Source organism: Gymnodraco acuticeps, unplaced genomic scaffold, assembly GCF_902827175.1.
Source record: "Gymnodraco acuticeps unplaced genomic scaffold, fGymAcu1.1, whole genome shotgun sequence".
Taxonomy (NCBI): Eukaryota; Metazoa; Chordata; class Actinopteri; order Perciformes; family Bathydraconidae; genus Gymnodraco; species Gymnodraco acuticeps.
In genome coordinates this window covers 1,406,386-1,425,089 of record NW_022989931.1, presented here as the reverse complement: position 1 = coordinate 1,425,089, position 18,704 = coordinate 1,406,386, and the positions used below count along the sequence as shown (strand labels likewise).

At 38.8% G+C, this 18,704-nt stretch overlaps 1 protein-coding gene across 1 annotated transcript; it reads left to right on the top strand.

Annotated features, from left to right (window-relative positions):
* Nucleotides 1-2,151: 2,151 nt before the first annotated feature.
* On the top strand, nucleotides 2,152-18,673 carry slc17a5 (solute carrier family 17 member 5). The gene is made up of 11 exons (XM_034209940.1): nucleotides 2,152-2,323; nucleotides 3,397-3,590; nucleotides 5,206-5,439; nucleotides 5,705-5,792; nucleotides 6,378-6,464; nucleotides 7,940-8,058; nucleotides 10,132-10,293; nucleotides 10,455-10,587; nucleotides 14,029-14,176; nucleotides 14,555-14,645; nucleotides 17,074-18,673. The coding sequence occupies exons 1-11, from the start codon at nucleotides 2,245-2,247 to the stop codon at nucleotides 17,209-17,211; spliced, it is 1,473 nt and encodes a 490-aa protein (XP_034065831.1). The 5' UTR covers nucleotides 2,152-2,244; the 3' UTR covers nucleotides 17,212-18,673.
* The last annotated feature ends 31 nt before the right edge of the window (nucleotides 18,674-18,704 follow it).

Here is an 18,704-nt window from a genome sequence, read left to right as displayed (position 1 = left end):
TACACATGTATAATGTTAGGCATGGCAAGCTGCCAGATAAGAAGACTAAAGCTGCTTGTGACATTATCTTTTAAAATGACTGAGAGAGAAGGTGCTTTTCTTTTACTATGCAAAATATAGTAGCAGTGGAAACCATAATGACACTTTATCTAAAAGCACATCATGCAAAAGAGACTCATTGCTATCACTATGTTCTTTCTTAAAGATATTTATTTAGCTGCTAACGTTGTCTGTCCATCGTTTGGTACCTAGCAGACAGCAATCTGTCAGTTGATCATCATTTTTGCTTGAAACAATGTAAATTAGAACATTGAGAGTGAAGCAAAACTGTAAAGTTTGCAGGCTGTAAAATGAAAAACTCTTACATGGGACCCCTTTCACATTACACACAGTGATCTGGCAAATTGTTGATTAACAACAATTATTCAGAGCAGCTTTGAAGTAGTCTGCTACTTCACCAGGAATCCATCATTTAATTTCAAGTACTACTCTTTAATGTATTATCTGTAGTTACTGCAAAATGTGATTTTTCAACATGTCATGTTTCAGGTCTTCTCCCCTCTCCTATAGGAGAATAAAACCTGATAATATATTTGTCTTCATAAAAGGTTAGGTCAAAGGTCAGGTTCAAAGCAAGTTGCTAACCCTAACCCTAACCTGCAGTGCAGACCTTTAAACTTGCTTCTTAAACTGATGTAAAACATGACAAATGGCTTGTCAAGGACTTGCCAAAAGTAGGTCAAGATAAAAGACTTGTATAATTCAGTTTTTTAGAACCTAGCATCCTCAACACTTTAACTCAGATGTCGTCCACGTGTTTTGTTCTTTGATGTCTCTGATGTTTCGTGTTTCAGAGACTTTATAACCAAAGCCCCGTGGCTGACAGGAGCCTGTCTGTCTCTCTGTTCATGTTGGTAGGTTACTGTTGTAGAAGTCTGTCTGCTCATATGTGACTGTCTCTCTTCATTTCTGCAGCATGTTTCTCTCTTTGTTTCCGTCTCTCGTCTGCGGTGGCGATGATAAAGCCCAGAGACAAACAGCTGCCTCAGATTTCAACAACAAAGCTGTGTTTGAAAGTTACATCATTCCCCATCATCTGATTTCAGTGGTTACATATGAGTTTTTGCAAGAAGAATATAGGCTACCGTCAGTTTCTGCTCTTCAAGAAATGTGGTTCGTGGAAAATGATTTCCTCAATAAAGCCTGAAAATCACATTACTAAACAACTGTAACAAAATAAATAGAAAACCCTTCTATTATTGTCTATTATTGAATTGTACTCTGTGGGGAATGCAAGGTTGACACCAAAAGCCTGTAAAAGCATTAGGCCTAACTGTCTTTTTTGTACAAACGGTTTTTTTTATTGGGTGGGAGCAAAAAAAAAGTGGTCCAAGAATAAGCAAGGGTATTTTATACAAACAATGCAAATTAAATAAAAAATACAGACAAGGAACTTGCAGACAGTTTCCTAAATGGCAAACAGATAATCATAATAAGCGGGCAGTTGTCTAGGTTTCAGGCCTGAGTCTAATATAATTAAATAAAACCATGAACAATGAGTAACACAATGGTAGAAAGGTCAGTAGGCCTACTCCTTCCTTTCTTTTTGAGAGTTGAAGTCGGTTGCACAAACAAGATGGACACAATGTTATGTTTTCATATAATTCAACACTCATACAACAAGACCATCATGAGTCGCCTCTATAGGACAAAGGGTATCTGATAAATTATAAAGATATAAGTGAAAAATACATATAATGTTTGGCAAAGTTTTAATTTTGAGAACCACAGATAATAGTAATAATAATAACAACGCTTTATTTATATAGCACTTTTCATACAACACATGCAGCTCAAAGTGCTTTATAAAATGACAAGAAATTCCCCTCAGATTATTTGTTAAGAACTTTAAGGTACATGCAGCAAATATAACATTTGATGAGGTTAATAGACACATGGAGGTACAATGTATGACAATACAAATACAATAGAATAAAATAAATAATGGTTTCACTCTGACAGATAAGACACAAGACAACTGAGTCGATTCAACAATATAAAATATAAAACCCCATAAAATGTGTCCCCGCACTTTAAAATACTCCTACTACTTCCTTCTTACTTCCGGTCCCGTGGCCCTCGTCACGTGACGCCTGTTATCTTGTGACGTGAAGTCGAGCCGGAGCTTTTGTTGTTGTTTTTCGGGGATGCAGTAGACCCGAGTGGACCCAGTTGTACTGTAAAATGGAGCGGTACGGGTCGGACACGGAGAGGGACGATACACCGCTGCTTCAAAAGGCCGAGGAGGAAAGAGTCCAGAGAGGTAAAACTAAAATATCTCCAGCTAACCGAGCAAGCTAACATTACCATTGCCTGTAAGGGAGGCTCATTTCGGGGAACATATGTCTCAAAGCCGCGCTCTTTCAGGCTGTTTAATGTGGAGAAAAAGCTTAAATGGAACCTATTTTAACTAATTGCTTAATTGTACGTGTTTAACTCATGGCAACTCTTTGTTGAATCAATAGTGATAAGTTGACTTAATGATTACAATGTCCACATATATAAACATGTCTAATTTACAGTTGGATTTTGTTGCAAGGTGCATCTGAATATTGATTTAATTTCCCACCCCCAAACTGTGCCTTTGTCACGAGTTTTAGGGACAACCGTTCGGAGCTTTTATCACAAGACACACCTAATGTGCACCTGAGCTTTGAGTCATGTCATGTTTGCATACCAAAAGAGTTAGTTAGATAAAAACGGTTCCTAAAAAGTTTGGCAAAGTCTGGATATGCAAGTTGAAACCCTGAGAAACAGTCTATGTTGGTGTCAAAGTGTACTGAGAATCCATTAAGGCATACATGTATTATGTTAAGCATGGCAAGCTGCCAGATAAGAAGACTAAAGCTGGTTGTGACATTATCTTTTAAAATGACTGAGAGAGAAGGTGCTTTTCTTTTACTATGCAAAATATAGTAGCAGTGGAAACCATAATGACACTTTATCTAAAAGCACATCATGCAAAAGAGACTCATTGCATGTAGATAGAAGGTATGGTTATTAAAACAAATGGGGCATTATGTCAAAATTAAATCCACTTAAACATCAATTTGGTCTGTCGGATAACAATGAATCTGTAATTACTTTATTTTAAAGATGTATATATTGCGGTTAACATTGTCACTGTCATAATAAAGAGTAAATGAATGCTATGTGTTATTATTTTTTCAATGATAACATTTGTCAATAGATTAATTCACAGCCCAATCTTAGTTTGGTTGTATTCAGTACACATATAAATATATATAGTCATTTTTCTCTACAATGTGTGATACAACTACAGCTAACATCATCCTGCAAACAGTCTCATTGTCTTCGTCTCTCTGTCTCCTGCAGCCCCAGCATGCGGCTCATCGCGCTATGGCCTGGCTCTTCTCTCCTCTTTTGGCTTCTTTGTGGTCTACTCCTTGCGCGTGAACCTCAGTGTGGCGATGGTGGACATGCTGAACAACACCCAGTCCGACACAAACCACAGCAGCTCAGTGTGTCCGGCTCATGCCAACCCTCCACGGCCCAAACACAACCACACAGTGAGTGAGAACAGAAACGCAGCTGAGTCAAAAGAATAATTAAAACTGGTTTAACTTGTCCTTGGAGCTGTATTGCACACAAGAGCATTTCATTGATTAGTTAAGTCCTTTTTGCAAAGTAAGAACGATTTAAGTGGCACAAATAACTACATTTTCTGCCTAAAAAGACTTTTAAAAAAAAATAACAGCAGCTCAATTCATCATTTTAACAACTAGTACTGCTTTAAGATTGTTATTGTTACTCATCCTTGTGTGTTCCTCTGTGGCCTTTTAGAGACAAATAGTTTAATTAAAGTTGATAGAGCACACACGGTCACACCCATTTCGGACAGTAAAACCCTTGTTGTCAGGCTTTAAAATCCCTCCAATGTGTTTCCCTATTTGTCTGCCTGGAAAAACTGTAATCATTACTGGATAGTTAGATTTATAAGTTGACATCTGATGATTAGTGATTTGTCCTGGGAAAATAGAATCTGGTTTCAAACCGCATTTAGGACTGATGCACAAACTAAGCTTTTCAATCTTTCAAACTGAACAGTTGAGTATGTGACAATGCCCCTCCTTACAGTCTGTGAAGGCAACAAAAGGCTGCTACAGTCATCCAGAAAGGCTCTGCATTATTGTCAGAACAGTTCTGCAGAGATGCTGTTATCGTGTTGGGTAACCTTATGCTTCTTATTGAGAAGCTGTGTTGATGAGCGCTTCTTTGCAGACACACATAACAATGCATGGACAATGTAAATGTTGACCATACTTGCCCTTTGTTATTGACTGTGTTTGACTGGCCTGCAACTAACAACTATTTTCATAATTGTATAATCTATCAAGTGTCCAAAAAATGTCCTAAAATATTGAGTGATGGTGATATCTTTACATGTCTTGTTATTCCTTTTGAAAATCCAAAGATATTCAGTTTCAATTATATAAAACAGAGAAAAAGCAGGAAGTCTCTATATTTGAGACCAAAACAATAATATTTCTTGCTATATTTGCATGAAAGATTACGTATATTTTTTCTATCTGTCGATTAGAGCAGGGGTTCCCAACCTTTTTTCCCAAGAGCCCCCCCCCAAATGACTCCTGTTGGAAGTTGCGCCCCCCCCCCCTCACACACACACACAAGGGAGGGGCAACAGCGGTAATTCAAGTTGAAAAGTCTCAAAAAAGCTACAACTACTGTCACAAAAGAAGAAAGAAAAGAAGAAACATTTCTATAGAAAGAATTATACATTTCTGTCTTTTTCTGCCTTTAATACTAACTTGAATTTTTATTAAAATTAATTAGTCAATTATTTTTTATATTTGATTGTAATGTGGAGACAAGGCTTTTAGTGACAATCATGTATTGCCTTACAATTATATGTAAAAAAAAAAAAAGTCTAAAGGCCTGGCGCCCCCCATGCGATCTTTGGCGCCCCCCAGGTTGGGAACCACTGGATTAGAGGACTAGTTGATGCAGCTCTAGTGTGTGTTCATGTTAGAGGTGAACTTTAGGGCGTTCAAGGAGAGGATGCTACAAGTACAAACCGACTGTTGAAGTAATATGTAGTAAACAAGCAGTAAAACTTTAGTTTGATCAAACTAAACCCCCCCCCCCCCCCCCCCCCCCCTACAGGCCAGTGTGTATAACTGGGACTCTGAGACCCAGGGCTGGATCCTGGGCTCCTTCTTCTACGGATACATCCTCACACAGATCCTCGGGGGATACCTGGCCGGCCGCTGGGGCCCCAAGTGGCTGATGGGTCTGGGGATCCTGGGAACTATATTTTTTACGCTGCTCACCCCTGTGGCTGCTGACCTGGGCGCAAAATACCTCATCGCTGTCAGGGTACTGGAAGGGATAGGAGAGGTAGGTTGTTTCATTACTAAAGAGACACGGGGTGATACAAAACATTGTGGGGAAATGTATACCATAAGCTGTCGTGGATTCAAATACAAAATGTGCTTTAAATATCCTTTTTAAAATGCATCTATGAGCACCCATAATCTCAATGGAGTTAATAAACACACCTACAGCCACACCAGATACAGCGATGGTTTGCATGTACAGATAAGTAGATGGTTATTGGTACTTTTTGCACTCCTATTGACGCTCTTCTTATGTTTGTATTCAGGGAGTGACGTTCCCTGCCATGTACACCATGTGGGCGGCCTGGGCCCCCCCGCTGGAGAGGAGCCGCCTGCTCACTATCTCCTACATCGGTAAGACACACACACACACACACACACACACACACACACACACACACACACACACACACACACACACACACACACACACACACACACACACACACACACACAAAGGAAAACGTTTTCATTTATGCAACACAGTATGAAACAGTAGAATTGGGTTTTAACTGCCTTAATATTTCTTTAACAGAATAGTGATGTATTAGCTTTCCAACTAATTGTTTAATAAGTTGGATTTGGTTATTGAAGCGTTTTAACTTTTGGACACAAAACAATTTGAAGATATTTTCCACTATTTTCTGAGTGATTTTTTGTACTTACCAATGACTCACTCATTTCAAAACAACATATTAACTTACAATAACATTCATGCTTAAAATATCCTTAGTTCAAGGCAATGTAGGAAGTTGATCTAAAAATATGAATCTCTCCCTCACCATGTGTAGAGCACGGTATGACTCACCCATCTCACCTCATCATCAGACATACCATTATTAATGTCCACCTCTCACTTTCTGTATATTCATCATTCGTAAGTTACTCTGTGCATTCAGAGCGCTGCAGGATACAGATGTCTTCTCTCTTCCTCCCCAGGAGCCCAGCTGGGGACGGTCGTATCTCTTCCTCTGTCTGGACAAATCTGCTTCTACCTGGACTGGACCTACGTCTTCTACGTATTCGGTAAAACATCCGGGGGTTTCGCTAGTGTAGGGTGGGAGGGGGGTTCCTTTGTTGCTGACTTTCCCTCCACCAGAAATACTTTGTTTTATTTCCATATTTAGATTTGATTTGTGAGTGATTTAACACATTTTCCTGATTTCTATTTGGATTTTGATGAGCTTCAACTTTTCTTTGTGTTGCGGTTTTTGCATTGATTTCAGAATATGAGCAATTTTATTTTTAAAAAAAAATGTTTATATAAATTGTTTAGTTATAAAATAAACAGACATTGCTCCAGATAACAGAACATACAACAAAACATGTAACAACAAACAACTAAACAAAACGTAACGGGGGGGGGGGATGCAAGGATGACTTCTTAAGACAGCTAATTGTGACATACACAGGCATTACACAGCCATTTTTGTATCATTAATGAATTCCTTACTATTCTATTTCCACATCGCATTAAGCCAGAAAACCATTATCTAGTAAGATGTTAGGTCATGAAAGTGACATCATGAATAAGTCGGATAAGAAACACCTTATTGAGTGAACATCTCAGACGATGTCTCATCTTGTCTAATTAGGAAAGTGTAAATAAAAAATGCTCTTCTGTAGTCGCTGCAGGTCTGGATTATGGAGTCTCTGGAGCATTTCCCTGACGTCAAGCAGCCTCTCCATTGATTAGTCGGAGATGTTTGTTTTCCTTTAACACTTATCCTCTAATCCTCAGACGAGCTGTTTCCAGTGTCTGCTCCTTCGTTCCTCTTTCGCCGGTGGAAACGATGAGTTCGCAAGTTTGAGAAGAAAATGTGCTCACGGGTGGAAAAATAAGTCCTGCTTAATTGACTGGCTTTCTTTCCTGGTGAACAAATGCCACTGCCACTAGTTAACCCCGTTTGTAAACCACAGGGCAGATGCAAGCGCAGTTATGTTACACAAGTAAAGAAGGAGTAATGACTAGCTTTTATTTTAGTTTCATGAAAGCGACGAACACAGTGCCTCTTCTTCCACCATCATCATAATACGTGCACCTGCTGCCTACCTTGGATATTTCATGTGTTGAAGGGTTTATTGTGTGTGTGTGTGTGTGTGTGTGTGTGTGTGTGTGTGTGTGTGTGTGTGTGTGTGTGTGTGTGTGTGTGTGTGTGTGTGTGTGTGTGTGTGTGTGTGTGTGTGTGTGTGTGTGTGTGTGTGTGTGTGTGTGTGTGTGTGTGTGTGTGTGTGTGTGTGTGTGTGTGTGTGTGTGTGTGTTGTGTGTGGTGTGTGTGTGTGTGTGTGTGTGTGTGTGTGTGTGTGTGTGTGTGTGTGTGTGTGTGTGTGTGTGTGTGTGTGTGTGTGTGTGGGTGTGGTGTGTGTGTGTGTGTGTGTGTGTGTGTGTGTGTGTGTGTGTGTGTGTGTGTGTGTGTGTGTGTGTGTGTGTGTGTGTGTGTGTGTGTGTGTGTGTGTGTGTGTGTGTGTGTGTGTGTGTGTGTGTGTGTGTGTGTGTGCAGGTGCTGTCGGCCTGGTGTGGTTTGTCTTGTGGACGTTTCTGGCCTTCGACAGTCCGAACACTCACCCACGGATCTCAGAGCAGGAGAGGCTCTACATCACCAACTCTCTCAAGAACGAGGTAACACCAGAAACAGACTCTGTGTCCAGAAATCAAGCTTTAAGAACAAGCCTTCGTAGATATGAGGAAAGGTTTTGTTATTCACCTTTGGTTTGCACAAAAAAAGATATGTAAGAAATAAAGATTTATCATTTTAGCAATTACTCAAAAACAATGAAACACTGGTGAATTAACAGGTAACTGTATGAAATGTGACTCAAACTTTAAAATACGACTCAGATTAAATAGACTTTATTAAAAAAAAAAAAAACATAATTTTTTTTTACTATTTCCTCTTCTCCTTTTTTTTGTTTGCAACGTGTTTGACAAATAAAATACCCACCAAAAAGTAACATTGATTTGATGAATTCTTTATTTGAATATAGCTGTTATTAATATGTAAAAGTTCAGAAGATTATATCACTAATTGGTATTTAGAGATTTGTTCTGTTCTCTCTTGTGAAGACATTAGCAGCAGAGTGTTTCAGACGTTTCCTGCGCAGTAGTCATCAGATAGTAATGTTGCATAACCTCGGTGTGACGCTGTGTTTTATTCTCTTATCTTAACTCATCGGTGTCACAGCCCTAGCAATGACAGTTTATTATCACGTGCGGACGCTCGCTCATGACTCCTGACATCTTTATGAAGAGTACAAAGTATAACTGTTGGATTCTTCTGCAGGGTTGTGAATTAGAAAATTACAAGACGACAAGGAATACCTCGACCCCCCCCCAAATTAACATTTGTATATTAGTCACTCACCTCACTTTAACTCTTTAAAGGTGGGGTAGGTAAGTTTGAGAAACCGGCTCGAGATACACTTTTTGTTATATTCCATGGAATGCTCTTAACATCCCGATAGCAATGAATATCTGAAGTGCTTTGACAAAAAACCAATACAAAAAGTCATCTCTGGAAGCCGTGGCGCTGTAAAAAGCACGACCAATCATCTGAGCCGGCCCGGCTAAAGTAACTGGATGGCCTACCTGACTGTCAGCCTTCCATCTGTGCACAAACTTATCTCGTGCCCTCATTGGTCATGTGCGCGTTCGTGTGTGTTGGAGGAGGGGCTCTGTAAGGAAGTGGCAGATTTTCTCCGGCTGTGTATTTTCAAATTCTAGCGCACTCGAGCTGGTTTCTCCAAAATTACCTACCCAACCTTTAAGAAAACGTTGTTATTTTGCACGTCTCTACAGTGACAAATAATCCTAAAACTGAGAAAAATGTACATATGAATTAAAAGTAAGTTCGGGTCAAGTTCAACAACAGCAAACATATATCAAAACATCAATTTATAAACTCTGAAACAAGTCTGATTATTCCAGTCATATGGTCCCTACTTCTCACCAGCAGGGGGAGATAAAGCTAACAGAATCAAAAGAGCAATCGAGACCCATTGGAAGATAAACTGGCATGAGACTTTGCAGGATCAGAGAAGGCCTGTTTCCATTTATTCAGAGGTTAAATAGACACGTCCTAGCGGTTAACTGGATGTATTTATGTACATATGCAATGCAAATAATCACACAGCTGAAGGTTGAAAGTTAAATTCAAAGTCAACTTTATTGTCAATCCTTCAGTTTGTGTCTACAGACAGAGGCCGTTTCTCAATGTCGAGGAGGCTTGCTTGGTAGCACATGTATGCTGGGCATTTAAACAGTCCTTCGGCGCCACTCGATGACATAGTATGCTTGAAATAGTGGCTCTGGAGCAGCTTTACTCGACATTGAGAAACGGCCAGAGAGATCGAAAAGCCGTTTCCCACAATCCTGAATACAAATATATATATATACAAATATGTATATGCTATATATTCACAATCAACAGACACATTTATACATATGCACACATTAAGACTTAAATAAAAGCACAACAATCAATATATACAAAATAACAGTCCCTTCAATAACTTTGAGAAATGTGCATTAGTGCAAGATTGTCCATAGCAGCGTAAAAAGTGTCTGGTGCTGGATTTGAGTGTCTGAATGTGTGTTAAAAATAAATTACTAATAATTTGGCGATCTTTCACATCTGATGCTTTAATGAAGAGCTTTCTAATAAATCTGCTCTCTGTTCTCCACTTCCTGTCCCAGCTGTCCACCTCAGCAGGATACATCCCCTGGAGAGCCATCCTAACGTCCGGCCCGCTGTGGGCCATCGTGGTCGCTCACTTCTCCTACAACTGGACCTTCTACACGCTGCTCACGCTGCTGCCCACTTACATGAAGGAGGTGCTGGGGTTCAGCATTAAGCAGGTGAGGGCCACGTCACACACATGCATCTGTGGAGCTGATGGGATGAGTTGTGAGATTAAACGGGCATGTTAACACATTATTTAAGTATTAATTAGATGTCAAAAGGTTATACAATTCAAAGACAGTGTTCATAGTCAAGCATCTTTTCTTGTCCTCCACAGAACGGGATGCTGTCGGCTCTTCCCTACATCGGCTGTGTGGTGTTAGCGGTGCTGAGCGGTCAGCTGGCCGATCACCTGAGGGAGACCTGTCTCGTCCGCACCGTCACCGTCAGGAAGGTCTTCTCCATCGTTGGTGAGGAGGACTGTCTATAACTATATTACTGTGTGAGGCTCTAAAGTCTAAATACACCATGTGTGCTACTTCTGAACAGAGGTAGCGGAGTACAAATACTTTGTTACTGTACTTAAGTAATATTTTCTGGTATCAGTACTTAACTCCACTAGTTTTTCTGATGACTTTTTACTTTTACTTCTTCCATGTTGAACACAAATACCTGTACTTTCTACTTCTTACATGTTGAACACAAATACCTGTACTTTCTACTTCTTACATGTTGAACACAAATACCTGTACTTTCTACTTCTTACATGTTGAACCCAAATACCTGTACTTTCTACTTCTTACATGTTGAACCCAAATACCTGTACTTTCTACTTCTTACATTTTGAACCCAAATACCTGTACTTTCTACTTCTTACATTTTGAACCCAAATACCTGTACTTTCTACTTCTTACATGTTGAACCCAAATACCTGTACTTTCTACTTCTTACATGTTGAACACTAATACCTGTACTTTCTACTTCTTACATGTTGAACCCAAATACCTGTACTTTCTACTTCTTACATGTTGAACACTAATACCTGTACTTTCTACTTCTTACATGTTGAACCCAAATACCTGTACTTTCTACTTCTTACATGTTGAACACAAATACCTGTACTTTCTACTTCTTACATGTTGAACCCAAATACCTGAACTTTCTACTTCTTACATTTTGAACCCAAATACCTGTACTTTCTACTTCTTACATTTTGAACCCAATACCTGTACTTTCTACTTCTTACATGTTGAACCCAAATACCTGTACTTTCTACTTCTTACATGTTGAACCCAATACCTGTACTTTCTACTTCTTACATGTTGAACACTAATACCTGTACTTTCTACTTCTTACATGTTGAACTCAAATACCTGTACTTTCTACTTCTTACATGTTGAACCCAAATACCTGTACTTTCTACTTCTTACATGTTGAACACTAATACCTGTACTTTCTACTTCTTACATGTTGAACTCAAATATCTGTACTTTCTACTTCTTACATGTTGAACCCAAATACCTGTACTTTCTACTTCTTACATGTTGAACCCAAATACCTGTACTTTCTACTTCTTACATGTTGAACACAAATACCTGAACTTTCTACTTCTTACATGTTGAACACAAATACCTGTACTTTCTACTTCTCACATGTTGAACTCAAATACCTGTACTTTCTACTTCTTACATGTTGAACACAAATACCTGTACTTTCTACTTCTTACATGTTGAACACAAATACCTGTACTTTCTACTTCTTACATGTTGAACACAAATACCTGTACTTTCTACTTCTTACATGTTGAACCCAAATACCTGTACTTTCTACTTCTTACATGTTGAACTCAAATACCTGAACTTTCTACTTCTTACATGTTGAACCCAAATACCTGTACTTTCTACTTCTTACATGTTGAACACAAATACCTGTACTTTCTACTTCTTACATGTTGAACACAAATACCTGTACTTTCTACTTCTTACATGTTGAACACAAATACCTGTACTTTCTACTTCTTACATGTTGAACACAAATACCTGTACTTTCTACTTCTTACATGTTGAACTCAAATACCTGTACTTTATACTTCTTACATGTTGAACACAAATACCTGTACTTTCTACTTCTCACATGTTGAACACAAATACCTGTACTTTCTACTTCTTACATGTTGAACTCAAATACCTGAACTTTCTACTTCTTACATTTTGAACACAAATACCTGTACTTTCTACTTCTTACATGTTGAACTCAAATACCTGAACTTTCTACTTCTTACATGTTGAACTCAAATACCTGAACTTTCTACTTCTTACATGTTGAACTCAAATACCTGAACTTTCTACTTCTTACATTTTGAACACAAATACCTGTACTTTCTACTTCTTACATGTTGAACTCAAATACCTGAACTTTCTACTTCTTACATGTTGAACTCAAATACCTGAACTTTCTACTTCTTACATGTTGAACTCAAATACCTGAACTTTCTACTTCTTACATGTTGAACTCAAATACCTGTACTTTCTACTTCTTACATGTTGAACTCAAATACCTGAACTTTCTACTTCTTACATGTTGAACACAAATACCTGTACTTTCTACTTCTTACATGTTGAACTCAAATACCTGAACTTTCTACTTCTTACATGTTGAACTCAAATACCTGTACTTTCTACTTCTTACATGTTGAACTCAAATACCTGAACTTTCTACTTCTTACATGTTGAACTCAAATACCTGTACTTTCTACTTCTTACATGTTGAACTCAAATACCTGAACTTTCTACTTCTTACATGTTGAACACAAATACCTGTACTTTCTACTTCTTACATGTTGAACTCAAATACCTGTACTTTCTACTTCTTACATGTTGAACTCAAATACCTGAACTTTCTACTTCTCACATGTTGAACACAAATACCTGTACTTTCTACTTCTTACATGTTGAACTCAAATACCTGAACTTTCTACTTCTTACATTTTGAACACAAATACCTGTACTTTCTACTTCTTACATGTTGAACACAAATACCTGTACTTTCTACTTCTTACATGTTGAACACAAATACCTGAACTTTCTACTTCTTACATTTTGAACACAAATACCTGAACTTTCTACTTCTTACATGTTGAACTCAAATACCTGAACTTTCTACTTCTTACATGTTGAACTCAAATACCTGTACTTTCTACTTCTTACATGTTGAACACAAATACCTGTACTTTCTACTTCTTACATGTTGAACACAAATACCTGTACTTTCTACTTCTTACATGTTGAACACAAATACCTGAACTTTCTACTTCTTACATTTTGAACACAAATACCTGAACTTTCTACTTCTTACATGTTGAACTCAAATACCTGAACTTTCTACTTCTTACATGTTGAACTCAAATACCTGTACTTTCTACTTCTTACATGTTGAACACAAATACCTGTACTTTCTACTTTTCTCATTCTCCAAACAGCTGGTTCCTTTAGTCTGAATGTGTTTGATGCGTGATCATTATTCTTTAGAGTCATTGCGTGCCTATTGATTTGAACACGATCCGTGTATCCATCACTTCCTGGTCTTCTCTAAAGAAGAGGGACCAATGGAAACGTTGTCATGTTGCCGTTGTTCAGCATGGAAACATTCATTAGCTAACAATGACATTATTGTTCTATTAATATAAAGGGAGGTCAGGTACTCTTTAAATCAGCTGCTAGTTATGGGTACTTTTTACTGAAGTACATTTCAAAGCACATACTTCTTTACTTTTACTTGAGTAAAGAAGTTTAGTCAGTACTTCTACTTTTACCAGAGTATTTTTAAACACGAGTATCTGTACTTCTACTTGAGTAAAGGACGTGTGTACTTTTGCCATCTCTGCTGAACCACCTGATGGTTTGTTTCTGCAGGGATGTTGGGGCCAGCCGTCTTCCTGGTGGCGGCGGGGTACACCGGATGTGACTACACCCTGGCTGTGACCTTCCTCACCCTCTCCTCCGCTCTGGGGGGGGTGTCCGCCTCCGGCTTCAACATCAACCACCTGGACATCGCTCCTTCGTAAGAATCACCAAGTTAATCAACTAACATCTTAGTGCTCATCATCCAGTTAAACCTCAAAGTTAAACTGACAAACAAATTAACTTTTTATGTCATAATAATAGTTTTTGCCCCCTTAAATTCAACACTTATGAGTAATTTAGTTATACTCTATGCATTTTACCTTTCAAATGTTTAATGTCAGAATTGTACAATAATGTAATGTGTCATTTTGTCCATAATTATAAATCCTGAGAAAGTACAGGAACATTTCATTTATAAGAATATATTCTGGTGCACCATTATCATACAGAGGTTTCACATCTCCTCCAGGTGTAAAGAGATGAATTGTATTCAAGTGAAAGCTGTTAAATTATAGTCAACACGTTATGTTTTTAGGTATGCTGGTATTCTCCTGGGAATCACCAACACGTTTGCCACCATTCCTGGCATGGTGAGCCCAGTCATCGCAAGGACCCTCACCCAACAGGTGAGACGTGTACCCTCACCCTTCATTAACCCGTCTGCACAGTGGATAACATTCCCTTACATTGAACAGAGCAGTGATAGTTTGGTGTTTCAAAAGGTTGAGATCACTCCAGATCTCCAGAGCTCCAGCGTCTCTTACTAAACAGATGGGATCCTTACTCGGCTTGATACTTCATTTCCTGTTTACTTGGTTTAGTCAGAGCACGATTAGGGTTTCTTTATCTGGTTTTCTGGATTAAAACAGGAAGACAGTACTCCATGCGGTCTCTGCTGTTGTAGTACGCTACCCTTTAACACAGCAGATCATTGATTTTGGCATTTAACCATCACCACACAGAACAAAACCGTTTAATGGCCAACTATCCAACCATTGCTGTAATTCATATTATCAACAATGGCAACCAGGTGAAGAATATCCTCCCACTGCCAGACCTCCACAGCCCCAGAGAAACGTCTGGCTCCAGGTGTAATAACGCTGGTTCAGGAGAAAATGCTTGTTTGTGTTTCTTTAAACCAATCAGAGTGATCTTGTGTGGCGCTAAGCTCAGGATGCAGTGACGGTGCCATAACAAAACAGATAGTACTGTTAGTGGGGGGGGGGGTGCAGGCTCACAGTCTACATCACGTGAAGCAGACCAGGTGAAGATCAAAAAAGTAAAGAACCCCGTTAAACAATCAAAGCATCTTTTTCTTGTATGTATTTATAGATTTTTTTACATTTATCACAAACACAACCGCACATTCCCAACATTAGATATATGGCAGATTACAAAATAATGCTATAAAGAATTAAATTAAAAGTGTGCAGTTACTAGAAATCAGTTTAAAGTACAGACCAAGAATATAATTACATTTGTAAGCAAAGCATCTTTTAAGCATGATACTATCTGAAACATGTTTCCTAAACCAAACTAATTACGAGAAAATCAAATGATTATTTTGCAAGTTCACATTTTTTTGGGTCACTTCTAACACGACTCTATTTGCTGTTCTTTTGTAACATTTCCACCATTTCAGTTTTTAGGATGTGCATATCATTTGTTGTTGTTACAATTGTCTTATTGTAATATATTCAAACCTTTTTAGAAATATTATTAGCAGAATGCCTTATGGGAATTACTTTAAACGTGGCACATACTGTATTTTTAGTTGGACTTAAGGATGAACTGATTAGAATTAGTCGAAGTCACTGACGTAAAAAAAAAGTTTGATTACAATTTCACTTGAATGTCTAATAAGATAACATGAAATAATGACATTTTGTACAGAAATGGATGTAAACTGCAACTTGAATAGTTGGGTAGAGCATAAAACAGTTTTAAAGGTCACCTATTATGCAAAACCCACTTGTTCATGTCTTTTATAAATGTGTCCCCTCTGTGTAAAGACATTCTGAAAGTTTCAGGAAAAAAGATTCTCTCTCTTTTTGTCCTGATCCATTTATATAAAAACCTGTCTGAAAATGAGCTGATCAGATTTTGGCCACTTTATGATGTCATTACGATGTTTTGGCTTGTGGAACCATTAGCCAATCAGCAACCAAGGTAACCCCCCCCCCACCTTATCACCTGAATCTCCTCCTAGAGCACCAGTAGGCGCGTTCACACCAGAGTACTTTTCCCCGTACTTTTCCCGTTTAACTTTTACCCCCATTGTTAGTGCCTGCTAGAGAGGTGGTACTTTCCTGGGGAGAAAAAAGTACCAATTTCTATTGGCTGGGCGAATTGCAAACCACGCCCCGTAAAACTCTGAAAAGTTTTGTGTTTGTATTTGCTGGCATTATCATTATTATCATTATTAGCATTAGCCCCGCGCACCAACGGAGAGAATAACTTAGAGCAACACAAAAAAAAACGGTGGAGTGATGAGGAGGTGTCGGCGTTCTGGCGATTTACTCGGAAGGCTTCAGTAGAAGCTGCTGGGACTCCCAGCAGCTTCTACTGAAGCCAGTCCCCAACTCCGGGGACTTCAGGTGGCAGTATACGCCGTGAAGTGGTTTGCGGCCTGCCAGTAAACCCAAAGCAGAAGAAGAAGAAGTGACGTCAGCGGCTTCATTTTCGTAATCTTCCCTTCTTATTCCGGTGTGAACGCGATCTGTACTTAGTTCCATGGGGGTACTAAGTGCTGGCACTAAGTACGGCAAAGTACTTGGTGTGAAAGCGGCCATTGTGTTCTTTGTAACCAAACATCTCTCAGAGGGGCGTGGGGAGGGGCTCCTTATTTTCCTCTAAAGTAACAGACAGAGATTCAGCCCTTTTGAAACAGGGCTGAAACAGAGGGGATTATGGGTAATGCTGCAATGATCTGTTTGGTGTTTGGAGCCAAACACTTCAGAGACATGTTCTGTATATATCTGAGACCTATATATTGATGAAAACCAGTATAATAGGGGACCTTTAAGACTCCTCATGAACTCTCCTGTCCTCCAGAACACCATAGAAGAATGGCAGACAGTTTTCTACATCGCTGCCGGCATCAACCTGTTCGGAGCGACGGTCTACACTCTGTTCGGCCGAGGAGACGTTCAGCCCTGGGCCGTCCACACGTCCTACAACCACGGAGACTGAGACAGAAAACACACGTCGGACTCCTCCATTTGATGCTTGAGTGATGGTTTGATGAATCAACGGGTAAACAGCGATATATACGTTCCAGCTTGAATTGTCAAAGCGCTGCTAACTAACTGCCATTACACCCTGCAGGATGTTCGTTACTGTGACTTCTCCAGAGTCTGTTGACAGATGATCTTACAGTCAGAGCAAGGAACAGAGTGCAATTTTAGTGAAGGGAACGTTTTATTTAGCAGAGCAAACAATCACAGTATGATCTCTAAGAGGTATCAGAGGAAGCTGCTTTTACGAAGGCCACTCTCTCTTTACTAGCAGAAAAATGGGAATTATTTGATGTTATAGAAGGTTAAGTAAACCCTGTTTAATTGGAATATAATAGCTATGATACAGATTTATCCAAGTGTAGTTCCTTTAGTGTTCAGGTTTGTCAGGTAGCAAACTATCGAGGCTCATTTGTCATTCAAGCCTCCAGAGCACTTTGCTTATATGGTTATTGCCATTGTAAAAGTCTACGTTCTTAAGGACATTTATTTTCACTTGTGTGCGGACATATCTCAGTGCCAATACACTTTTTTGAAGTTGAATGCTCCCCCCAAAAAAATGACATCAAAGTCATTATGCTCTTAAACACACACATTGACAGTTTCTCGAGGGAACAATATGACTGCACATGCACAACGCTTGGCAACATGCCTTGTAGTGACTCCTTAAAATGGATTTTAAAGCTCTGTGTCTTTCATGGGATTTGAAAAGGGACCAAGTTATTGTATTTGTTTGTATTTACTTGTGATATGTTGCCAATAAGGGATGTTTATGTGCACAACAACTTGTTTATGTCCTCCTTTAGCCCTTAACTAAAGCATTTTATTTGTAATCTGTGACTAAGAAGATGTTCTGATGATAGGAAAGTAAAACGTGCTTTGAAGAGGTTCCTGGAGGACACACAGCCTTTGATTTACTCACAGGATTTGCACTTTCTTTGTCAGCTCTCAGGTGTGTCTGAGAAGAATGGAAAAAGGATGTTTGTTTAATTGCGCACAGTTAACTCAATATGAATGGAAGTAATTCTCTATCTTAACTTTTTACTCCATATATGACTGTTGTATCTTGCCCCTTTAAGTGTAATGACTATAGGGGGGTGAACCAAAATCAGCCTGAAGGGATTTGTCATCATCCCAATTCAAGGTGCAATGCACTTGTGCCTTATTACATTAGCCTAAACAGGGTCAGACAAGTCAGGACTGAAGACTCATTGTTTTCATAAAGGAATCCTCTCGTTACTGCTTTTCCTTTCCATTTACATGAGTGTCTACAAACAGAGAAAATGGGACTTTTGATTGCAGTGTATACACTACAAAAAAGGGAATCATTGTATGTTTTTAACCTTGAAATATGTCAAGTCTTAATTCACTGTAATATATTGTATATACTTAATCATATACAGCTATTCTCAAATCGATATTGTGTTGTGTTGTTATTTCATTATATAG

Bases quoted from the DNA above. Each gene is read 5' to 3' on its own strand.
- slc17a5 (XM_034209940.1), top strand. From the start codon at position 2,245: ATGGAGCGGTACGGGTCGGACACGGAGAGGGACGATACACCGCTGCTT. The intron at 2,324-3,396 runs GTAAAACTAAAA...TGTCTCCTGCAG, and splicing joins GGAGGAAAGAGTCCAGAGAG to CCCCAGCATGCGGCTCATCG. The intron at 10,294-10,454 runs GTGAGGGCCACG...TGTCCTCCACAG, and splicing joins TGGGGTTCAGCATTAAGCAG to AACGGGATGCTGTCGGCTCT.